The 25,002-nt window shown below is 40.1% G+C and overlaps 3 protein-coding genes across 3 annotated transcripts; 1 reads left to right on the top strand and 2 right to left on the bottom strand.

Moving 5' to 3' along the window:
* The first annotated feature begins 726 nt into the window (after positions 1-726).
* On the top strand, positions 727-13,548 carry adamts13 (ADAM metallopeptidase with thrombospondin type 1 motif, 13). Its single transcript, XM_044366533.1, has 29 exons — positions 727-2,788; positions 3,044-3,110; positions 3,237-3,370; positions 3,699-3,782; positions 3,952-4,076; positions 4,175-4,321; positions 4,859-4,993; positions 5,597-5,747; positions 5,852-5,956; positions 6,062-6,216; positions 6,334-6,397; positions 6,693-6,819; positions 6,911-7,059; positions 7,160-7,280; positions 7,434-7,514; positions 7,602-7,783; positions 7,958-8,111; positions 8,219-8,348; positions 8,425-8,604; positions 8,763-8,961; positions 9,032-9,137; positions 9,222-9,351; positions 9,655-9,834; positions 9,910-10,114; positions 11,203-11,524; positions 11,621-11,764; positions 11,856-12,035; positions 12,675-12,850; positions 12,962-13,548. The coding sequence occupies exons 1-29, from the start codon at positions 2,675-2,677 to the stop codon at positions 13,115-13,117; spliced, it is 4,203 nt and encodes a 1,400-aa protein (XP_044222468.1). The 5' UTR covers positions 727-2,674; the 3' UTR covers positions 13,118-13,548.
* Positions 13,532-20,260, bottom strand: LOC122992671 (carnitine O-acetyltransferase-like). Its single transcript, XM_044366546.1, has 14 exons — positions 20,117-20,260; positions 17,321-17,590; positions 16,856-16,974; positions 16,195-16,248; positions 15,933-16,098; positions 15,597-15,771; positions 15,284-15,462; positions 15,090-15,190; positions 14,886-15,005; positions 14,656-14,778; positions 14,426-14,561; positions 14,277-14,339; positions 14,051-14,188; positions 13,532-13,938 (listed from the first exon to the last, which is right to left on the bottom strand). The coding sequence occupies exons 1-14, from the start codon at positions 20,141-20,143 to the stop codon at positions 13,723-13,725; spliced, it is 1,887 nt and encodes a 628-aa protein (XP_044222481.1). The 5' UTR covers positions 20,144-20,260; the 3' UTR covers positions 13,532-13,722.
* A 784-nt stretch (positions 20,261-21,044) lies between these two features.
* LOC122970536 (immediate early response gene 5-like protein) lies at positions 21,045-22,159 on the bottom strand. The gene has a single exon (XM_044336708.1). It carries the CDS (start codon positions 21,989-21,991, stop codon positions 21,113-21,115), a length of 879 nt encoding a protein of 292 aa, XP_044192643.1. The 5' UTR covers positions 21,992-22,159; the 3' UTR covers positions 21,045-21,112.
* Between the last annotated feature and the right edge of the window lie 2,843 nt (positions 22,160-25,002).

Below are 25,002 nucleotides of genomic sequence, written 5' to 3'. Positions count from 1 at the left end.
ACTAATGCAGAGCATCATCATTGACACAATCATCTCTCTCCTTCCTATCAAAATGCACATTACAAAAGCACTTCCCCTGAAAACGATTATGTGTAATTACTTACACAGATATTTGTACATTTATCAGAAACCACACACCATGATCATTAAGTCATCATCAGTGCAGGGGCATCATTAAATGCCCCTGCAGCGTCTTTGCATCACTGTGATATGCTGACATATGCTAAAACAGCTGGAAGAAAACCACTGCCTGGAAAATGTGTGTGTATTTTGTTGTGCCACTGAGTGTCAGCTACCACGGTATTGCACTACAGGCTGGAAAGTCATCATCTCACGGCTGACAATATACCATCAACACAGTATTTGTCTTAATTAGCAGAAAAAAAACCACAAGAAAGTCCATCACCAGGAGGAAATATTCTTGAGTTTCTTAGAATACAACTTGCAGAGAGAGTCGCTCATATATAAACAAAGCACATAATGATTTAGAGAAACATCCATATATTTGAAAAACTGATGTTACGAGGCCATTTAGTGGTGATATTTTTATGTATGGCTGTAACTTTGATTCAACATCTGATCCATCACAATGACAGTTTTATAAATAGTCACATACCTAACTTCAAACAAAAAGCTTCCATGAGTCAGACATGGAAAGTGTGCTGGATTTAAGCAATGTCCTCTGGTTATAATAAGTGATTACTGCCAAGATTAAAAATAGCACGGTCAAGCCAATAAGAGATTTGGTTATTTTACTGGTTGTGACTCAGCCTGACACATCTGTGCCTAGTAAGCAGGATTTCCATGCCACCTATTGAAATGAATATCCTCGTAAATAAAAATTCATAAAAATTATCCAAGCATCAACGCTTATCATCCATACAGTTAAAGATAAAGAGTTCAGATGATGGGCTGTCATAAACAAGAAGGTGAACATTTATAGTTTTTGCACACATGAATCTTTTAACAACAGTGTGACAGATGGAGAGAGCTACAAAGAGCAGCAGATGAACAAGATACAAGCCAGAGCCACTCTACATATATGCATCTCAAAATGAAACACTGAGAGGTTGGTCTTCACAATATAAAATCTAGTTAGCCACATGTCTATCCAAGATGGTAACAAGTAACATACTATTTGGCATATTTGAAATGATATTCCTAATAGATTTTCACATTTATATGAGAAGCAATTCCCAAAATCATTGCAGGGACAACAAAACTTCTTTCCATCTAACAGAGCAACAAAGATAATCAGTTTTCTGTGATGAACTTAATTCCACAAAGAACTTCCTCCTTCTTGCAACCAAACATTTTCCCGAGGCATCATCTGTTGTGCCCACTCGAATATCCCATATGGCTAGATATATATAATTTAAGACATCATAAATATACAATGCCTAACCTCCTCTGAACAGACATGGGTATGAGGATCCAACAGTGCTTATCACAGTCTGTTGTGCTCAGTAAATCCAGCAGGGCAGTGAGGTTTTAGTGGAGCAGCGATGCTGGTGGAATGCCTGTGACACCCAGCTGTTAATTCAGACTGACAACAGACAGATATCTGGCAGACTAATAGCAGATGGGGCTTGAATCCTAGCTTTATGGAGATAAACTATACCCCCTCAGGAAGGAAGGGAATGAATAGGAGGAGAGGAAATCACTTTTTCCCAGTATGGTGAAACAACATTTTATCTGAAAGGTTTTAAAAAAAAAAAATCTGCCTGTTGCTGGGTGCTGATATGATATATCATTATCATACTGAGTGTTGATTGGGAACAGGGGGGAAATGTTGCCTATTAAGCAATAAAACTAGACTAACAGAGCCAGCCAGCATTGTTGTAGAAGTAGGACACAATCTGTAGAGCCCAGTTTTACTCTATTTGTATCATCAAATGCACAGAAAGTAGAAAAGCTTGGATAAATCATAAGAAAATGTTTAAAATCACTACTAAAAATTGGATCGGGAGGGTCCCTAGGAAGAAAAAGAAAACTTTTCAGTTCACACTTTAATTTTGTTATTGTTAGCCCTATTTCCACTGTGTATCCCCTGCACTACATACAACGGTAAGAAACTTAGCATTAGATGAAGTTTTATGTCTGTGTGGACACAAGGGATGTGATTTTGTTACACTCTTGTGAAAGGTGTGTGCTGATTATTTCTCCAGTGTCTTTATGTAAGTCCATCCACAGGATCGTGTCTGCCCTCTAATGGCTACAAAAGGCAACAACACACTAGTTTTTTTTATGATAATAAGGATTAATTCATCAGTGATTGCAGCTGTGAAAGGACTAAATATAAATATGGGATCCAAAAGGTGGATTTTGGTTCCTAATTCAAGCATGCAGCTGCAATCACCGATTCTCTCTCATCATCAAAGTATTTCAAATACAAAAAGTCTTTTAATAGTTTGCTCAGTGATGAAAGGCAAGAAATTACACAAACTAGTCATAGTACACACAAACACACACACACGAAAAAGCCAACCAATGAGAGCTGGCCTCTTGGTCCCACAGCAAATGACGTGTGTCACTCATCAACTTTGTCCCTACTGTTTACCTAAACACATGTTGCTCATACCCTCTCGGCTGGGTCCCGTCCTGCTGAGTAGGAGTATCATATATTGTCCTAGTGCTAAAGCAGATCAGGTAGACGCACAGGAAGAGGGGAAACATGGGTTTTATGACTCTCCTCTGTCTGCTGCTGCTGCGGCCTGGCTTCGCCGCTCTAATGAGATCTCCATTGGACGAAGTAGGAGGAAAGCTGCGGGTGAACAGGAGCACTGCGGTTAGTGATTTCACTGCTCAGGACTTCTGCAAAGTACATTGAACTCTCCAGCTCTAAACTGTTTATCATCTTGTGAAAACACACTAACCTGCAGAGAGTCATAACCATGTTTTACTGGATTTACATGATGACTACTAAAAAACAAAAGCCTTAAAATATGTTTGTATTTTCATCCAGTGTTTGGGCCACATAAATTTAGTCCAACACAGTTGTTTATAAAGGACCTAAAAATGGTGTAATTGTGTCATTCCACAGCTTTTTCATCACTCTTACAGTCAAATGGACATAGTTTCTTATTCGGGTTCTTCTCCTGATGCCTCAGGTATGAGTGTCTATGGCTGAGCTGTAAAAATAGTTGAGGTACATTTTTAACTACAAAACAATATATACATAAGCAGCTGCTCTGCTCTCTGCTCTGCTCTGTACTGTGTCTTCTCTTTGTTCACAGAGAGTGGTCGGCAGCGTCGGTCAGCTCTGTTACCTGATATCACCCATCTGGAAATGCTGGTGGTGGTAGGACCTGATGTCCAGCAGGTCCACAAGCAGGACACAGAACGATACATCCTCACCAACCTCAATATTGTAAGTGTGAGCACAGTAATTACAGTAAATAGTCAATGATGGTTTTCTGGATTGATTGCCATGAGTGTGTATGAAAACCTCAAACATGCTTGGGTAGTAAATTGAAGTATAGATAGAAACTATTAACAGCATTGTAAGGCTGCAATGAGGAGTAATCAATAAATAATGAGGGCAAGTAAAAAGCAACACAAGTGAGAGGGCAAAATCTGATGTATGTTGAAATGTTTACATAACCAGCCACAGAGAGTGCGCTGTCATACTATAGCCCTCTTACACACTGAACATCCTGAAATGTATTAATCTGACTTGTATTCCAATTTCCACCCAGGCCTCAGAGCTGTTGAGAGACATGACGCTGGGCGCCAACATGAGGGTGCACCTGGTCCGCATGATCATCCTGTCAGAGCCAGAGGTCAGCAGCTCCTTGTTACAGTGAATGTTCAGTTGACAAGAACCTGATTGTGTGGGATTTAAGCTTACTCTTCAAATGGATGAGATAAAAATGGTGGATAGAAGATTAGAAAGGAGTCCATTGGATGATCATTTGGATTTATTTGCAGCCCCTGTGTTCCCTTTTCTAGCCAGAGATCCAAATGTCTACCAACATCACCTCTTCTCTTAGAAGTGTGTGCGACTGGGGCAGAAGGATAAACCCCTCTAATGATACAGACCCACTACATGCTGATCTTCTTTTGTACATTACAAGGTTTGCTGCATGTAGCTTCTGTACTATAATTACATCTTTCAAATTTTACAGATAAGCAAAAAGTGTTTTATAATAAATGTATCTTCCATCACACACAGGTATGACCTGGTGTTGCCTGATGGGAACAAGCAGGTCAGAGGAGTAGCACAGCTGGGTGGGGCTTGCTCCAGTGAATGGAGCTGTGTGATCACGGAGGACACAGGGTTTGACCTGGGGATCACTATAGCTCATGAAATTGGCCACAGGTAAAGTAAAGTCAAACAAGTGTGACCACAGAAACACCCATATCTGTTTTATGCTTTACAGTATGGGAAAATATAAACATTATTTATTTGTTTTTGCCTTCTGCTTAGGACATTAATAAGAAATGCATAAGATTGCATGACATTTTTCAGTTAGATATAGTATACTGAATTACTATAGTAGTATATTGAGTCTTTAGAGTTGCAATACTAGACCCTAATTGACAGAAAACACCAGGTCTTCAAATTTAAATGGGTAAGTGAGTGGAAATTCTGTAATCTGCAAATGTATTTATTATTTAGTAATTTATTCATCAATTAGAGAAAGAACAAGTACATTGCGTACTCTAAAACAGACTGCAAAACAAGATAAAGATTTGGAAATAAGAAATAGCAAACCTTCATAATCCTAAATATCACCAATCAAGCAAAAATGCATAAAATCTTGATTATGAATGCTTTATATGTGTCTGAATAGAATAAACTTTAAATGTTTATAATAAATGAGGTTCAACTTATTTTTTACTTAATTTTACTCAGTTTTGGAATCAACCATGACGGAGTGGGAAACACCTGCAGCAGGAGTGGGTTCATGATGGCCTCTGATGGGGGCTACAACAGTGTGGATCTGACCTGGTCGCCGTGCAGCAGACAACAGCTGCTCACATTCTTCAGGTGGGCCAACCTGTTCAGAGCAGCTGGGCTTGAAAATGTCTCTCATTCATCATGCAGATCGGGCACTGTTGAAAGGGCATTTCATCTATAAGTCATATCTTAATGTTTTCCTCTTAGGGTGATGGAACTGATTCCTGTTTTACATTTTGAGAATGTCCGATGTAATATTTGGTTTTGGATTTGAAATTCTTTAAAACTGCATTACATGTTAAAATACACATTGGACTGGACTATTTTCCTTTTTTCTCCCTGAGCTGCTGTTGACACAAAGGCTCAGTGTCTTCAGTATGACATCACTTACCTCACTGGTTAACTTGCATCACTGGCTAATTTAGTCACTCTCAAACTCCAACACTGTCTATACTTTTCAAAGCTTATGAGAAACAAAGAAATGCATTATATTATGTGGTGCACCAGTTGAATGCAGTATTTCTTGCTGTTACTTTTGAGACAAAGAATTGTCCTTTTATTTGTGCATAATCTGCATTTACCATCAAAGAATCATTCTGTAAATCTATCAGTGTGTAATATTATAGGTATAATGTTATGTGTTTAATGTCTGTGGAATTGGGAATGAGATATTACCTGCACTTGTGTTCCCAGTGAAGGGAAAGCTGAATGTGTAAAAGACCTTCCTGCCCTGGGAGGCACCCTACAGGACTGGAAGCCTGGTCTGTACTATGGAGTTGATGACCAGTGTCGAATAGCTTTTGGAAGCACTGCAAGAGCCTGCTCTTTCACCAATCCGGATTTGGTAAATCACCTGTTATTACAGCTTGATACCACAAGGTGGCAATACATACAGCATGTTATTACATCTGTAGTCATGTTAAAAACATTTGTTTCCTTCTCCATTAGCCGGCTTGTCGTGTTCTGTCCTGTCACATTAACCCTAATGATGACAGCTCCTGCAAACGCCTCCTGGTTCCACTGCTGGATGGGACAGAGTGTGCACCAAATCAAGTACTCCTCTATGACTATTGAGCAATTTTGGTGCAATCATTGACATTGTCATTATTTACTAGGCCCAAGCTTGTTTCTCACAAGGTGCAATCCCCTCTTTTGCAGTGGTGTTTAAAAGGGCGCTGTGTGTCCCCAGACGAGCTCAGCTCCTCTGCAGTGGTGGTGCATGGCTCGTGGTCTAGCTGGTCTGAATTCTCCCCCTGCTCACGGACATGTGGTGGGGGAGTCACTCACCGCACACGCCAATGCACCAACCCAAGGTAACAGATGTCATGCAAACATCCGTCATAGTCAGACACAGTGCTGAAGATGATGCATGATGACACAATATGCTTAAAGTTTTACCACAAAACTATTTGTCATGTCTAATTTTTCAGACCTGCTTTTGGAGGGAATGATTGCGAGGGTCCGGATATTGGGGCTGAACTTTGTCACCAACAAGTGAGTTCTCACTGGCAATGTTTACAGTGAGCCTCCATACAGTAGGTCAATACTATTTACTCAGTGGCTGATTTTGTTCGTAGTTCCAAACGTGACGCTCCCATAAAAACCCTCAACACATATTAGCTTTGATGGGATGACTTGCAATATACAGAAAATGAAGTTTAAAGTAAAACTATGATCAATTTTAGGTGAGGAGAAATACAAAACCCTGAAAGTCATAACAGCGGTTTGCGGCTGTGGGTGCAAACCTGTGAGTTTTTAAAAATCTGTGTTACCACCTGTGTTGTTGTAGCCATGTGAGAACACCCAGCTGGATTTCATGTCAGAGCAGTGTTCTCAAACAGACCGCCATCCTCTCTACCTGATACCAAACACTGCCTCCTTCTACACCTGGATCCCTGCCATAGGCTTCGTACAAGGTGGGCCTACAGAAAAAACAAAACATTTTCCATCTGAAACCCTATATTTCTGAAAACATTCTTTCCTGTGAACTGCTCTTGTCATAACCAGGGGATGAGCAATGCAGGTATATGTGTCAGTCGGATGGAGAAAACTTCATAGTGAGCCGCGGCTCTCAGTTTGTGGATGGAACTCGATGTGAGTCAGACAGCCCGCCTCCCTTTGGCACTACAGCTGCTTGTCTCAGAGGGAAATGCCAGGTAGAGATGACTAAACTAGATGAAACACACACCAGAGAACAGATGAAATGTTACTGTTATATAGTTCATGTTTTAAAACAAACCGGTTGTCTCTGATAAGCTGTTTGGCTGCGATGGTGTGCTGCACTCTGGGAAAGTGAGGGATGTGTGTGGGGTGTGTGGCGGAGATGGATCATCTTGCAGTTTGACTTCTGACTCCTACACTGGTGGTCAGGCCAAAGGTAGTAAACAACAGCATATTTTTATTGTACACATTCAATGGCGGAAAATTCATTCACTTCTATCAAGCAAAAATATGGACACTTCACTATTTAATACATGTACATGTACTGTCTTCTATTCATTCTGTGATAACTCCATGCTTTCTGTTTCAGAGTACACCACCTTTCTCACTCTGCCAGTGAATGCCACACAGGTTCATATTGTGAACAGGGCACCTCTGTTCACTCATATGGGTGAGTGGCATCACTTCAGGTTTAAGTTTTACAACAGAATTAACAGGGCCAAAACTCTGAATTTTTTTTTGCCATTTGCGTCCACAGCTGTAACAACTGGGGATCGGTACATTGTGTCTGGAATGGAAAGCATGGCACTCAATATGACCCACCCATCCCTACTGGATGATAACCGGCTAGAGTACCGCCTGCACCTGACCCCTGACCTTTTGCCTGAGATGGAGGAGTTGCTGCTGCCTGGACCGGTGCAACAGGAGATAAATATACAGGTCAGGACAGACAAGAATTTTGAATAGAAAAAATACAAATTGTACAAATATAATAAAATAAATAATATAATAAAAATATTTCACATATAACTTTTGAGAAAAAATAGTCAGAAATTGAATGTGGAAGACTTTATGTGCAATATCTGACATTTAGAACTAGTTTTCTCTTGCCAGGTTTATCGCAAATATGGAAAAGAATATGGAGAGAAAACAAATCCAAACATTAGCTACCAGTTCCATGTTCCTACCAGAAATTACATGAAAGACATCACACCTAAAGGCAAATGGGTTGTCTTCACAACACCCTGCTCTGTCTCATGTGGATCGGGTATGTAATTGTTATTCACATCAAGTCATACAGAAAAGCACAAAAAAGAAAGAAGCGGTGTTCCTAAACAGAGCTGTGGTTTCTGCTCATATTATCTTTTTTTACAGGTGTACAGAAGCACATATATGTCTGTGTAGACAGAGACACCAATGACCATTTGGAGGAACATAATTGTGATGCATCTCCTCCAGCCGTACCACTTCAAATAACCTGTCAGCTCCCACCCTGTCCACCTAGGTTAGGTTCTGTAGCACTGACATACACATACACCTCTGCACAAAGGGACATACAAAAATATTTTACTGTTTTACAGGTGGGAGACAGGCATGTTTGGCCCCTGTAGTGCCTCCTGTGGTGGAGGAGAGAGAGTGCGTCCTGTAGGATGTGTTCAGAAACAGGGAGCCGATGTTCTGAAGGTTCCAGATTCTGAATGCCCTCCTGATTCAGCTCCAAATGCTGTTGAAAAATGTAATCTTCAACTCTGTCCAGCCAGGTATAAAATCTAGTTTATTAATTAGTATTTATTGATCACCAAGACTGCATTTGTGAGGATCAAATAACCTCCTGTCCTGCTGCCTCAATTTCAACACTAACATTATTTGCATTTTGGAAAAAGGTTTTTATGTGAAAACCCACTATGTTTGCTCACAGATGGCGTGTGTCAGAGCCAGGGGAATGTTCAGCAGTGTGCGGGCCAGGAGAGGCCAAACGCGTTGTGTCATGTGTCCGGTCAGAGGAGGGTCAGGATGTTGAAGTGGATCAAGGCTTCTGTTCAAATCAAATAAAACCACCCGATTCTGTGCGCTGTGTGGTAGACGTTTGTCCCATTGGATGGGAGTCGAAGGGAGAGGTAAAGTGGAAAAAGACTAAAATCTCACTCTTATTTCAAAATGTGATGTCTAAACATTGTTTTTCTTCAGCAGGACCAGCCTGGTCCAAAGTCTGGTTTGTTGCCACGCTCTAGACAAGCTCCTGTGTATGTCTGGAGTCCCGTTATCAGCCAGTGCTCAAAGACCTGTGGCAATGGTAAGTGAAGACATACACCCACCTTCAGTCAGAAACAGCATGTCTTCATCAGATAAGGTCACCCAAAGTCTGATGCTTGTTTAGGAACCCTGCAGGTGTGGTTTTCCTGTGTGGACCACCAGACCAGACTGGGGGTGCCTGACTTCCACTGTGATGCTTCTACCAAACCTCCCCCTCAGTCTGAGACCTGCAACACCTCTCCCTGCCCTCTCATGTGAGACACACCGTAAAAAATTAACATACAGTATTTGTGTATAATGTAATGCAGTAGATATGATATTTGCCTGTAGTCTACAATATATCCATTTTGAGAAAGAAGTTATGTTGTTGAATATAATAAGCATCTGAAAAATGACACACCGTAAAAAATTAACATACAGTATTTGTGTATAATGTAATGCAGTGGATATGATATTTGCCTGTAGTCTACAATATATCCATTTTGAGAAAGAAGTTATGTTGTTGAATATAATAAGCATCTGAAAAATGATGGCAGAATGATATTTTTGACAACCAGGTGGCGCTCTAAGCTAGGAGTCTGCAGTGTAACGTGTGGAGGAGGGGTTGCCAAGCGGGTGCTGTACTGCGCTGGAGAGACAGAAGAGGGGGAGGAGGAGGTGGTGGAGGATGCACAGTGCAGTGACTTTCCTAAACCCACAGCAGTGGTGTCATGTAACACCCACAGTTGCCCAGCAAGGTAACTCAAACAGAAAGACACATTTCAGTTTTTGCAAAGGCAAAAATCCTCTCACCATCACTGTCCTTTGTCCAGGTGGAAGGTTCTGAGGACATCGCCCTGCTCTGTGTCTTGTGACCTGGGTGTATCTCAGAGGACTGTGTCTTGTGTCCAGTTCGTCCACAGCAAGGAGAGCGTGGTGCCAGAGGAAACCTGCCATGCAGCTGTCAAACCGGCCACCACAGTGCCTTGCCTGGTGCAGGTCTGCACCTTCAGATGGGAGGTGAAGCCGTGGAGCCAGGTACATTTCACAAAATGGATTGGAATATGAAGAATTGACTAGATTAGTTAAAAACAAATACCAGAAGGCACGGACAAAGACACATGAGTAGAAAATGTGGAATGAAAATACGAGCAAATAAAAAATTGTTAAAACATTGCTGCATCATTACTAGTGATAGTACAAGTAATATTCTTTACATTTGTGTGGATTATTAGTGTTAATTACTAACTCAAGATCCCACTTTAAAGGCCATATCTGTGATTTTACACGTTTTAGCCCTTTTACTGTACTTCAGGTCATGTCTACTTTATATCACAGGTAATCATTTCGTAAACCGTGCTACCATGTTTTAAAATTTTGAATGTACTTCTCTACCATTCCAGGTTGGTGTCCATTCATGTTTGTAAAGTATAAAAATTAATTTGCAGACTCTTCTTCCTTGAGTTATATAATCCATCATAGCGAACATCACGTTTTCAAAATTGTGGTCAAAGCTCTATGATTGTTGTGGTCATTTAGGAGCAGTTTCTTTCAAACCACATTACTACCAACTTCCTTCCTTGACCCAAGACATACACCTCTGTACTTAAAGATCACCGCCAGACATGTTTTAAGATGGTTATAAAATACTTAACTTTGAATGATAATTTTTCTCCAATATGGTTTTTCCACATAAAAGTGTAATTACCACGTTAAAATCTTTAAAATTACTCCCATTCATTAACAATCCCAGAATCTATGAATATGCAAATATTTTTCATTTCAAAAGTTTAACAGCTGGTCACAAGATGTCTCCTACTTCACCAAAAAGTCAATTTCTCAGTGTATATGTACTGGAGGTTTCAAGTTTCCACATCAAATTTGTGTAAGTTGAATACTGGCTCCAAACTACTTTTCTCCTTCAGCAGACTCATGTAAAAACAGTTTTAGTGTCAAACTCTGTACATACATCATTCTGCACAGAGAAGCTAAAACAGGCAAAAGAGATTTTTGAGTGGATGGGGACTTTAAATAATGTATTACTTGGACATTCAGTTATTTGACGTGTCTGTAAATACTGTTTACGCATATTGTCGCTGATATCACTGTTTTTTCATGCTCTCCAGTGCTCAGTGCCCTGCGGATACGGGATCCAGTCCAGAGCTGTGTCCTGCATGGGCCCCTCTAAGCCTGAACCCCTCAGCCCTCTGCTTTGTATGCACATGCCTAAGCCTATCACCATCCAGGGTTGCTACACGGGCAGCTGCAGAGACATACCTTCTACCTCAGATGTCACCCCTGCTGTACATACAGAGAGACCTCTCCCGTCTCCCACCCCGAGCCACAAAGATACACCACAGCACCACGCAGGCCATATTACTCCAAGTCCAACAGAGACAATCACATATCCGCAGACCACAACAACAAACACTGTGACACCCAAACCCAGTTAGTAGGCACAAACATTCTGACTCTTTACCCATTCTCATTAAGAGCTGAAGGCAGCTGCAGTATAATCATTACAGTGTGTATGCTCTTTATCAGGCGCATGTGGAAGGCTACTCGTGGAACAATCAGGCACAGTGGACTTGAAAGACGTAACTGGCCGCTGCACAGTATCCATAGGTCGACCCCTGGATGAGGTCATTCACATCAAAGTAGAGTCCAGCTCCTTGAACTGCAGAAAGAGTGAGCATTATCCAATATGTAAAGGATTTCCTGTTCCATGAGTATTAAAGCAAAATGAATGCCTGCAACAGTGTGAATGTGTTCCCTACAGAGGAGTATGTGGCATTTTATGACCGACTGGCATTAGTGAGAAGGTGCGAGCAGGTAGCAGGTAGTGAGTTGACCACCAGAACCAACGTCCTGCTCGTGCGTCAGCATCTGCTCACACCCGGAGACGGGGTTGTACTCACCTACAACTCTCAAAAAAACATGAAGAAGACTCATCATCAGGGTAAGACATCTGATGGTGTATATCCAAAATGTATTCCATAATATCTCAAGATAGGATGGTGACTAATGATAATAAAATAATAAAATAATCACTTGCTATTTAAAATGAGTGCAACTATAAGGGAATTGTGCCCAATGTCAGAGCATATTACAACATAAAGACTGAAGTTTGAATCTAGGGAGGATGTACACAATATTGTGAATACTTGCACAGTATAATGCGATCCAATACAAACACATACAACAATTACATTGGAGGCAAAAATAATGTGAAGCATAAAAGGTTCTTATTTTGTGGAGATTGCCACTGATTCTGCTCAATTGTATGTTTTTTTTTTGGTTGTACAGTTGTGTTGGATTTTGTTGTATTGTGCTGTTATTTTGTTTCCCTTCATTTCCCTTATGAATTTGCAGGGGACAATAGTTTATCTACACCTTACACTAAAATGCAAACCAACAAACTAAAGCCTAAAAACTTACTAGAGTTGACTCCACAGCTGACACAAACTCAACAGTTTGAGTATCACAACTGTAGTATCCGTTTCTGGACTATCAAATTGGATTGCATTTGACTGTACAGGTGTTCATGATATTGTGTCTACCTCTGTATTTACCAAGACTTTATGTCTTTGACCCACAGATTGTGACATACAGCTGTTCTCTCCCAGCGGTGAATTCGAGAATCCGACAACATCCAGCACAAACCACACCTGTCGAGTCCTCATCAACGCCCCGCCTTCAGTGAAGATCAGAATCCAAGCGCTACACATAGGATTAGTATTCAACACCACCAACTTCCAGTCTACATACATTATGGTGCCAACAAGCTTTTTTAGCATGTGCTGTTGTTCCAATAATCTTGTGGGATGAAAAAAAGGTGCAAGTGTATTAATTACTGCAACATCTTGTCTTGTGTGTCTTGTTCAGATCCGGGACATAGATGTCTTGAAGACCAACGTGTTTAAAGGCCAGCAGCTGTTTCAGTGGCACTCCTCTGGAAATATGGCGGAGATTGAATTTCATGGAGATTACCTATATTCCAAAGGGAGCTTCAGAGCTGAATATTCCTTTATACGTCCTTGATGCTAAATATGAACAATGTTGAGGTGGTTTGGATGCAAACTTTTGAAGTTTCTTTAGCTGAAACATACTTGAGTTTTTTAACATAAAATAAATACCATGAAGCCATTCGCTTCTATTCTGTTGAATAGAAAAGTAGAAAAAGAGACTTCGTTTTCATACCTGTATGTACTAATTATGTTGACCCGAAATAAATGATAAACAAATTAAAGCACTCTTAACTCAATCTTTAAGTCAAGAATGACATTATCATTCTGAAAACTGCACAATGACCTGCAAGGGTATAAACAAACAAACAAAAAAAACATACAATTAGCAGATTATGTTCATGTAGTGGTTTTTATATATATATATATATAACACAATATATTAAAATATAGAATTACCATCATAGAGAATTGTTTTTCATCTCAAAGGCAGTGCATTCACAGTCACACATTTCACTCCTTAGAACCTTTCCATAACAGGTTTTCCCTCAGTTCAAACACACTCAGTACATTGTGCGTCTATGCCAGCGTGGCATTCTGCCACAACTCCGGCACCGGTTCAGTTCCAGCTCAAATACATCCCGGTGGGACACAAACACCATACCATGCTACTGTGTAGGATCACTGCTTGGCTGTAGCTGTGTCTTCCAGGAGAGCTCTCATGTCCAACAGAGCATCCTCTACAGCTTGGGCAAACTTGGCAGCATTAGTCTCCTCACAGCTGTTGAAGGCCGTGATGGCGATGTTGATGTGCTCATCCATGGGATTGTAACACACTCCATAGCCATCTGGCACCATTGGACCAAAGCACATCACACAGTCTGTCTTGGAGCCAACCTGGACACAGAGACGGGAGAGATGAGGGCAAATACGCAAGCAAACAAATATGATGAAAAAAGAATCATTTGCTCAGTAATAACAGAATGTTGATTTTTGTATATAAATATACCTGGCTGGTGGAGAGATTGTAGTGGTGAGCCACAGCAAAAGAGGTATCCATGAATATCTCAGGCAGAGAGGTCAGGTCTTCAATACCCTGCATCCTCAGCCCGAGAAGGTGTCTGTCTATGGCTTGTCCATGGATGGCCTAAAAAAGGGAAGTTGAATGTGTCAAACTGAGATGAATCAGATGATGTAAAAAAAGGATTTATATGTTGATGAACACCAGTCCTCACATCGTATGTGTTGTCCTTATGTGTCTGAACAGCGTTCTGCAGCAGTTCCAGCCTCTCTGTGTTCTGTTGGTGACATTAAGTGTTCAGTCAGACAGCTTACATGCTGTATACTTTACATTTACTGTCAACTCCTAATGGTTTAACAGTACCTGTTTAGCTGGGTCTTGCATTGCGTGGACGAATTTAGATGACTGTACAGTAGTTACACGGATTGCATCTGTTCGCCCATATTTGAACATTCGTAATGATGCACTCTCATAGGTAGAGCAGCACATATTATACATCCTACAATGCAAAAACAGTATACACAATATATGAATGAAAGTACACTCGATGGCTATGTGCACCATCATTTCTGACTATAAAAGGGATTTCTTACCTGAAGTAGGCAAGTTGAAGAGCCATTTGCACAAAGGCATCCGGACTCAGCTTGTGTTGTTTTGGCACATTTTTTCCAAAATGAGAGAACATAAGCACCTTCACGTCCAAGTCATGTACCATTCTAATGAAACAAAGAAAGGAGTAAGTTACTCCAAATGTCTGACATCAAAGCAGAAACAATAATAATAATGATGATAATAATAATAACCACAACTGCACTTGACATACATGTTCATATTTTGTTTGGCTTTCTCAATGTCTCTCTTGACCTCAGGTGTAATGTTAAAACGAAGTTTCTGAGGCATGGACAGAGGAATCATGGGGGAGCGGACTATTTCAGTCCTTTGCCTGTTGAGAAAATGTTAAAAACTCAACTCCAGTTCATTTAAAAAATTGAGAAAACAAGCATCTAAAAATGGATAGTAAACTTACATGAATTTAACAACATAATCAATGAGAAACACAATGGGTGGTCCCTCAGCAGGCGCATGTTCATACACCAGTCCACATGTACCGTCTTCACCGACAATGAACTGAGGACGATTTACAAATACATTCAAATTCTCAACCATTACCACAGTCCTGTTTATTATTTTAAATGTAAAGTTCGTTTGACTCAAACTTACCTGTAATGTCTTATCAAACCAGCGGTTGCCGCTGTTCCAGCGAGCCCCTCCTCCATGCAGCATCTGGGCAGCCACACGGCTCTGGTACAGCTCATCTGACACCCGTGGCATTGGAGCATCCAAACACACTGTGAAGATGCTTTTCTGGATGGCACGGACTGACTCTTTATTCGTCTTATCTGAGGGGAAAAAAATGCAAAATGAACTATTCACCGAGGCCTTTATGATGATTTTTGATACTGATATACCATTTCGAGTTAGAGAATAAATCTAGCTGGGCTCTCTGCTCCATTTTTGTGTCTTGTCTCCTCACCCTTGATCAGATTGTTATAGGCTTTTCCCCAAGTGTTGCGGTGCTGTGATGTTAGGATGCCAATAGGCTCCTTGTTGGTCTGCAAAGAAGAGTTCCAGATCTTCTCCAGCTGCATGTAAATCTGATCCACTGTCAGCGGAGTGCCATCGCTGTTGTACACATCCAAGACAAAGAACTGGGAGAGAAAAGCCAGACAGGATCATTTAGCATAGGTCCACTGTTCTTTTCTCGCCATTGCACCAATAATGACGTTGTAAAATGAGTTTCTGTTAAAATATTTAACTGAAATATTGAGAAGTAAAAGAAGGGGAAGAACAGCAGTGCCACCTAGAGTACCTGGAAGTTGTGGACCACAGTGATGTGGGTGGGAGGTGTTTTCCCGATGGACTGATTTACAACAATATCTCTCTTTGGTCCAGGGATACGACAGGAGGACAGGATTTGGTAATACTGGTCCATACACAGCGGCTTCTTACTCAAATACTCTACAGGCAGAGTCTCACTGTGACACAGTTTCATAAATTAAATGCAAATCATGATGATGACAAGCTTTTTGTTATAACAGCATGATATTTGGTTTATTCTTGGTCAAACTCACGTGTCAATCATTTTTTTAAATTCCAAAACTCCAGCGATCAGTTTGGCAGCAAACCTGCGGAAGAGACATCGCCGTGTTACAGACAAACATGATAATTCTCTGCTTTACTGATGCCACTGAGAAGGGAAAAAAAATCAGTAATCAGCTCTGACTGGAGACACTTTCAAGCAAATGTCGTCCCACATTACCTAAAAGTGCTACTGGCTGACACATTATAACATTATAACAGCCCACTGTACCCGCACACTTAAAACTGGCTTTGCTGGAGTATTTCTCCATGGGGCCACTATGTTGACGGCATATCCCATAGGTCGCAGTAGTCAAAAACAGCTGAGCAATGCTATGAGCCGCCACAGTGCTTTAAATAGCCAGCATGCAGAGGGAAGCCTGTGCAAGGGTCGGCTTGAAACTCCAGCTTCATATGAGCTTGTTTATACTGTACTTCAACAGAAACTAATCACTTCTGGGAACAACTTTATTAATGTGCTTATTAAGTGACTATTCAGGTTTAGCAGATATTGTGGGAACAACATAACACTACAGGTACTTTAAAGCATACATTAAAAGTACCGACTCTTCTTTTTCATGAATGTAGAAATGTGTTTAATAGGAACAGCTTAGTAACTGTGGCAGTTTCTAGATGTGCTTCCTGGTTTCTCACCTCATCTGTCCTTGGCGATCGTGGAAGTGCATGCGTGGCAGGACAACACCAGGGCTGGTGTAGACTGCCACCGGCATGCGGCAATCTAGATAAGCTGTTTGCATCCACCATTCTGATAGCTACATAATAACACAGTAGAAAACAGTAGTAGTGAGAGATTTGCATTGCAAACAAATACTACAAATACATACAATACACCGAAAGATCCAGACTACTTCCTGAAATGAACTTCACATTAAGTCACCATGCAAATATTTCTATTATTTCTATAAGTGTGAATTCATGCTTTAGTTGAGTTTGAAGTGTCAGGCAAATACTCAAATAACTTCCTCCACTGGTATAAAGAAATTGAAATTGAAACCTTCCATGGTGCATTTAATTATGGAGGACCTTGATTCATACCTGACCTTTACGCTGAGTGTGTCCACCCTGCTACATAAAAGCTAAATAAAACCAAATATCTACCCAGTTGTCTGTCTTTCGGGCCCGACGTTCCAGGCCTCTCTGCAGCCTTTCCCCAACACCACCCTTGAGGAACTCTTCCACCAGCTGCCGTGTGTGTTCCAGCTCCTCCTCGCTTACGATAGGCTCCAGCATGGCCAGGTAGCGCTCAAAGGTCTGCTTCAAGGGTGGCACAGGCAGCTTAGGTAAACCCTCCTGATGAACCAGGGACCTCTCTGGGATCTGTGTTACCGGTCTGAGCAGGCGACATGGCTTCACCATGCCTGGCCGCAGCTGGAAAACATGTTGGTCAGATTAGGACATATGTGATATTCAGCACTATGATTGAATATCACATAAACAAAATATTACTAAAGGAAGCCTAACATTTACAACTATGATTTATAACTTTGATCAAATATTGCAACTGACTAGGTGGCAATACTGCAAGCTCACTGCTGTGATATGATAGTGTAATGACTGACATTTAATCTCAATATCTCACTAGTTGAATCAGAAGATGAATTGAACCACAGAGTTGAATGATGCTGACTCATAAATCCAGTGTCAACATGTTGTTAAATATGAAGTGTGTGCAACAGAAGCCTTGGATAGTAAATGATTAAGTGTACATGGGTTCAAGTAAGAAGTGGATTTAGTGCTGTAAACAACATTTCAAATTATTCACAAAGACAGTAAGATGACTTGGTCAGTGTAACTGACACCAAAACAACTAAGTGAAGGAGTCATACTATTTGTTTGTACCCGCTGGTGTAACCTCTGCCAGCTTATAAATAGAAGGTTGACACAGTTGAACCTTTGGAATGAAAGCTAAAACAAACAGACATGAAAGCAAGAAATCTATCTGTGTGGTTATCAATTAAATAGTTGATCTGATACGATGGTAAAATTTCAAAAAAAAAAATTGGAAGAACTTTAATCAAATTTTAGATTATTATTTATGAACTCAGCAGCAGCAGGAATGTGCATAAATTCTGCAGCAGTAATATAAGTCATTCTCACTTATGGTCATATAAATTTAATTAATGTCAAGAAAGTGTGAATGCAATACAGAACTTCTAGTAGACGTTTTTAAAGTAAAACTGTTATGAACATTAGTATAAAAACATTGTTGTGCGTTGTTTTTAGCAACACATGACACAGCAGTGAATATAAAGAGAATGATTTCCTCTATATCTTTCACACAGAAAACCCACCCACACAAACACACTTACCTAAACACATGCGTGCTACAATAAGAAAATCTAAGCCAAACATGATGCCTTTTTCGTTTGTTTGTTTGCCCTTTCGTCATTCTTGTTATTGTTGCTGCTGTTTTGTCTTTTTTCTCTCTTTTTATTTCGGTTTGTTTGAGTCTAGTTTTCACTATAGTCTTGTGCTCTGTCATATGTTGCTCATTTTCATATCAGTTACTTGTATTGCACTATAAACTATACTTTTTTAAAAAAAAAAAAGAAGAGAGAATGATCAACCTAAGGGGGCTTTGAAGCGAATAAAACTACTAGTGTCGTGCTGTTTCCTGGGTCCGTTTCGTAGCATGCACATTAACCCTCGTCCTACTAACATATTAACCCTCATCCTACAGCCTCAAGGGGTAGAGTGGGTCGTCCACTAATCGTAAGATCGTCGGTTCAATCCCCAGATCCTCCAGTTTGCATGTCGAAGTGTCCTTGGGCAAGATACTGAATCCCAAATTGTTTGAGTGTTTGTGTGTGAATGATTAGACTCCTCCTGTTGAGCATGTTGGCACCTTGCATGGCAGCCTCTGCCATCAGCATGTGAATATGTGTGTTAATGGGTGAACGTGGCATGTAGTATTAAAGTGCTTTGAGTAGTCAGAAGACTAAAGAGGCGCTATATAAATGCAGCCCATATACCATTTACCAACATCTTAACCCTCATTCTACCAACATATTTAACATACAGGGACTACCGACTTGGGCCCCCGTGGACCCCAAGAATAAATTGCTGTAAGAAACAACCAACTTAGCAAAATGTTGACTTATTTCTTCTCAAAACATTATTAGTTATGTAATTAATTTCATCTGATGAAACAGATTATTATTATTTTATGAAAGTTACAGTTAATTTGTATATTGTGTAAAATGAAAATATACACTTTTCTTTGATACAAATTGCAGCATTTATCCGAAGTACAATCTTTCCACAAAGCCTTTTAACAGAGTGCCCCAGCCCCCGTACCTCGATAGTGTGTGGCACTTTAAATTAGGTCCCATGGCAAACATGAATTCAATAAATAGTTCCATCTATTAAAATTGCAGAGGCGGAATTGGGTGCTTTTGACTGGGGTCCCCGCGACCCCAATACATTGGTATTTATAAAAGCGTTAATTAAGACAGACAGAAAAAATGATATGAAGTTATTAGGAACAAATTGACTGACACCGTGATGAAAAGTTGCCGGAGTAGAATAAAGCACCTGTGAGATAAAGTTTACGTCTGGGGTCTGCGGGTGCCCCAGTCAGTAGCATTAAGGTTAAGCTAACGTCAACGTTATGCTATCGGCTAAAGCTAGCTGACGCTATGCAAACTAGCACAACGATACGCTGCTAAACGCTGAAAATGAATAGTTTGCCATAACAAATAACGTGCAGGACATTTTGCCAGCCAACAGCGTTGAGGCATGAGTTACATTTTAACCTAATATTGTCACATTGTTGCTGTCCTGCACAAGCGCCCCACCCCCTTCACACAGCCTGATCTGACGCTGTAAAACCAAACGTGGCGACTGTTATTACGCACTTAAAAACACATTTAGACTGAAAAACAACACACTCACCACGGCTCTGACAAAAACACTCAACATCTTGTCAGATAGACGCGCATAAGTCTTTATAGATGGAAAACCTTCGGGCAGTCATGTCTCAAGGACAAGCGCACTGTCTATTCTCAGCTGCCCGCCCCCCCTCGGACCCACCGAGACAAGACAACTGCGAGCTCTTTAAAGTCTTGTTTTTCCAAGCAGAGTTTGGTCCTGTACATGCGTGCATGCTGTTTCACAAGTGTTTCACAAACATTTTGTAGAAATAAAGGCTGCCTCATATCATTACCCTATTTATTTTATTAGCTAGAGGAAAATGGATTCCAGTGATCCATAACAACTATTAATAACTAGGTTATGTTTTAGTTTTAGTTATAGTAGAGTCATACATTAGGTTAAGTCTATATGATATTCATAATCTTAAAATTATAGTCTACCTATGGAATAAAAAACACGGCAAGGTCATTATAAACCCTATATGTAAATATATGATATACTCACTATTACACACTTCACTATAGTGTTATAAGTCACCAGGAGAGATTCAGTTTAAAGCCAATACATCAGTGATGTTTAATTATTTCAGTTTTATTGATAAATGAAAGCAGGCCCTGATATAAATAATACATTTACAAAATAACATTCTGCGTTGATCTGGTGCATGAGGCTGTACAGATCTGTACGAGCCACATGATGGAGCTCGTCCAACATCTTTCCAGAGAAACAGCGTTAACTTATTTCTTAAGGAAATACAAACCAAAGACAGACTCCAGCAGCCCAAACGAATCACCAGAAAATAAGATCTAAAGAACAATTAATTCATACTGTGTGAAGAAATGATATCAATTGGCACTACACATGTGAGTGTGCAAATGTGAAGTGGACATGATTTCTCTATATAATCACATTTCATCAACATGTTTCAATAACAGAGCATAGAGAGAACTGCAGTCGTGTCGAGGTTTATTTGAAAGCAATAAAATAAAACGATACAAAGAAAAACAATCATACAAATCAAAATGCTTCGATTGCTCTGGTCCAACCGCTGCCTGTTAACAGTGTATGTTTTAAACAAATTGTTTGAACGGCGAATATTTGCTCAAGGTCCGTCTGCTGCCAACCCACAAACTCAGATAGTCCACCTGAACCCAGCACCGAGATCAGGTTGGAGATGTTTGTGGTGTCCAACTGGTCTGAGTCTGAGTGTGTGTCATCATCAGTCCTCATCCTTTTACATGGCACTGGCCCAAAGTCTGGCAAATAAAACTCTGGATCAACAATATGATAACTTGTGTCCATCTTTCGCTTTTTAGTGTAGCACTGCGCGCCCTGCGGCTGTTTTGGCTGCGCGCAACAGTCTGAGTGGAAGTATCCATTCGTGACAGTAGTCACCACATGCGTGTCCAGGTCCAGGACAGTCTTTTGGTTGGCTTGTGTGTTTGGGATAGGTAACTCCCAGGAGGATTTGTCTGCACAACTCCAACAGGCTGCCGAAACCATGAGCTCAGAGTCACTTGGAGAAACCATTGCGCAGGCAGATGCGTCTTGGTGCGCCAGCTCTGCAGGCTGGCCGTTGGGCTGGTGCGCTCCGCAGTGCCAAGTGTCCGACTCAACCCCAGTAAAGTTGCAGTAGAAGTCATCGGCCAACTCCGTAAAGCTCCCAGTCAATTCAAGGTATTCTTGCTTTTCACGGACTGCAGCTACATCCTCATACTGATGCGTCCTCTGCGTTTGCGACAAGTTTTTGCTCATATAAAACTGCCTGGCGTTTCTCAGAACGTACGTTACCAGCAAGTTCTTGTGGAGCTTGATGCCTCCTCTCTGCGTCCTGGAGCTTTGGATTTTCCTCAAAGAAATGGAGATCAGATTCTGTGCGTCAAATGCACACTCCATCCTCAACCGGGCCACCCTTTCTTTCCTTTCAGTCTCTCAAATCGTTTGTTTCCTAACTGAAGAAATATGTATGTCTTTAGTTGAGATTCCTACTTGATTCGTGTAGACTGTGTCCATAGCGCTCCATGTCTTCCCAGTAAGGGCATGGATTTGCAACTCTCATCTTTCCTTGCCACGCCCTCACATAGACATTGTCCAATGGGAGGGAGGCGGTGCTTCTGTTATACGCAAATATCACTACTAGCCTCATTCAGAATGCACGTAGGAGCAGGCATGCTGCATTTCACTAAATGTGTTCTGGGCTTTTTAAATCTCAGTGCGGACAAAAATCAGCAGACTTTACTGTCCATATAGAATAGAACAGAATAGAATATAGTGGAGAGGAATAGAATATAATGGATTGAGTGGAGACTAGTAAAGTAGAATAGAATGGAGCAGAACAGAACAGGATATAGTGGAGAGGAAGAAAAGAAAAGAAAAACAGAATAGAATCTAATGGAAAGCAATAGAATAGAACAGAATAAAACATAGTGGGATAGAACAGAGTGTAATACAATAGAATAGAACAGAGTATAATAGATGGAATAGAATAGAATAGAATGTAGTGGAGACTGGTATATAATAGAATGGAGTAGAACAGGATATAACAGAATATCAGAATATAATAGAATATCAAACTTATTAATGGAGCTACAATTCAAATTCAACTTCAAACAGCTTTCTAGAGCGATAAATGACAGATGTATTCTAAAAGCCAAAATAAAATAAGTCAGCACCACAATGTAAAACTAGACAGGAAAAGTAGAATATAAGTAATGGAGAATAAACAAGTTAATAGGGTGAAAACCAGACAACTTTGGCACTTGCATTTGAAAATGTCAACATTTTCCACTTTCCTCAGATCCTCTGGATGGCTGTTCCATGAAGCACACAGCGTCTGAGGCTTCTCAGCTTCAGTGCTTCTATCCAAGAGGCATAAACCCCAACCCTAACCCCAAAGTCAAACAGAGGGGAAGAGAAAGGGAATCTAGTTCTATTCACTGCTATACAATACTATAACACACTATATACTATGCTACACTATACTTTAAGTATACTATAACTACAGTATATCCTGTACTCACTAACATATTTCCTCAAAAGCCAATTTAGTTACACACACAAGAACATACTGCGCATACACATATATATACAGTAAATTATGAATGTACTGTCTGAAGCTGACAATGATGTCATTATGACTGCCTCTGATAATAGAAATATTGTCACGAGGTAAAAGCTCTTTGCAGAGAGATTATCTGTCATCCGTGCCCCACATCTGTTTGTGTGTACACACACAGATGGCTGACATCATACTGAACACCTGGATATGACTTTGATTTCCTGCCAAATAGGTAAATCAGGAGGACAGCCACTATTATGGTTATCATGCTTTGATAATAGTGTAAATTGGAGCCTGACATATGTGCACTCTCAGGAATTTAGTTTAAAGGGCAAAGAACAGATTGATATCATGTTTTATGGTACAGAATGGTATGGCATAGCTTTGTAGTTTATGGTATGGTTCAGCACTTTGTAGTATAGTATAGTACGGTATAGCACTAATGAATAAATTAGCTTAATTTTACAAAGTAGGCTTAATTATATTAAGTAAGGAAGATGTTGAACTTTTGGTGTAAATTTTTGTGTCTAAAGTAATAAAAACAGGTATAGGAAAGCTGATAGCAACTAAATGTAATGATGTTCTTATGACTTAACAGTGGCTTGATCTGATGGATAGATGCTTTTCTCCATGCTGTTTACAGTATTCCTATATTACAATCACTCGATCTAAGTAATAATTAAATAATGTTCTTGATTATTAGCACTGCCTTAATGCCAGCAGTGTAAAGGGTAGAGATTTGGTAAAGAATATAGTGTTGTAAGATCCGATGCTGTTTAGTATAGTTTAGTGTATATTACAGTATATTGTATAATGTAGTAGTATAGAGTGAAAGTGATGTTTGGCACAAAACTACATATTTGGAAACCCATCGCTGTGTTTTTTCTAATAATCATAAATATATTTCTAATTATTATAACAACATACATAAAAAACCTAAATATTCAAGTGGGGATTACATTTCACCTTTAGAGCAAAAAGGATAAAAGTGTACAGTTTTGTATATTATGTTTTGAATAAAGTGATGAATTAGAGGTATCTGGCTAAAGAGCAATACTAGAGGGAAAATGTTAACACAAAAAAGTAAGGGGAAGGTGCCAAAATGTCACAATGAAAAAAACAATACAACAACAACTGTAGAGCAGGTTTTATTGAGCATCACTGGAGAGAAACCACAACCTACAATCTGTGAGAAGAGGAAGAACCAAAGGTCAGACAGAATGTCAAATGGACCTACCAGTTTTGAAAGCATTGTTACACTTGCAGTCACTCGTGTTGACTTGTGGAATATGAAAGTGAAAGCTTTGCTGGTTAAAAGACATATGATATTAATGGAGAGATTAAGGGTATTCATTTGATCAGTCTTTTACTACTATTAATACAGATCACAATACAAAATATCAATTAAGGTTAAACTGTGTTGAAAATTGCTCTATGTTAATATCATAAATACAGTCAACAAATCATAAGCATGATTATTGCGTGGCTATTTACAACAAAACTGCATATGTCATGTACTGTTCATCAACTAAAACACACAAACCTATGAGAGCTTCCTTGTTTTTAATATATCTCTGTCTGACATGGCCACTTGACTTAAGTAAACAGTAACAAGTTGACCAGGATTGTTAAGACAACAGAGAAGACAGTAGACCGCCAACAGAAGTCATTAGATGACCTTTACAGCACAGTTGTACACATGAAAGCCCTGTCAATCATCAATGACAAAACACATCCCCTCCACTCTGAGTTTGAGTTGCTCCCCTAAGGGTGATGCTATAGAAAAACTCCCGGCAAAGAAAAAGATCTGCAAGGGTTTTTTTTATCCCAAATGCAATTAATGTGGTCA

This window comes from Thunnus albacares, chromosome 2 (assembly GCF_914725855.1).
Source record: "Thunnus albacares chromosome 2, fThuAlb1.1, whole genome shotgun sequence".
Taxonomy (NCBI): Eukaryota; Metazoa; Chordata; class Actinopteri; order Scombriformes; family Scombridae; genus Thunnus; species Thunnus albacares.
This window is presented reverse-complemented; position numbering and strand designations above follow the sequence as displayed.

Excerpts from the sequence above, each read along its gene's own strand:
- adamts13 (XM_044366533.1), top strand. The coding sequence starts at position 2,675 with ATGGGTTTTATGACTCTCCTCTGTCTGCTGCTGCTGCGGCCTGGCTTC. Across the intron at positions 5,748-5,851 it reads CTTTCACCAATCCGGATTTG|CCGGCTTGTCGTGTTCTGTC; the intron begins GTAAATCACCTG and ends CTTCTCCATTAG. Across the intron at positions 8,962-9,031 it reads GATGGGAGTCGAAGGGAGAG|CAGGACCAGCCTGGTCCAAA; the intron begins GTAAAGTGGAAA and ends GTTTTTCTTCAG.
- LOC122992671 (XM_044366546.1), bottom strand. The coding sequence starts at position 20,143 with ATGTTGAGTGTTTTTGTCAGAGCCGTG. Across the intron at positions 16,099-16,194 it reads TTTAAAAAAATGATTGACAC|TGAGACTCTGCCTGTAGAGT; the intron begins GTGAGTTTGACC and ends ACTGTGTCACAG. Across the intron at positions 14,189-14,276 it reads ATAAGGACAACACATACGAT|GCCATCCATGGACAAGCCAT; the intron begins GTGAGGACTGGT and ends TCCCTTTTTTAG.
- LOC122970536 (XM_044336708.1), bottom strand. The coding sequence starts at position 21,991 with ATGGAGTGTGCATTTGACGCACAGAATCTGATCTCCATTTCTTTGAGG.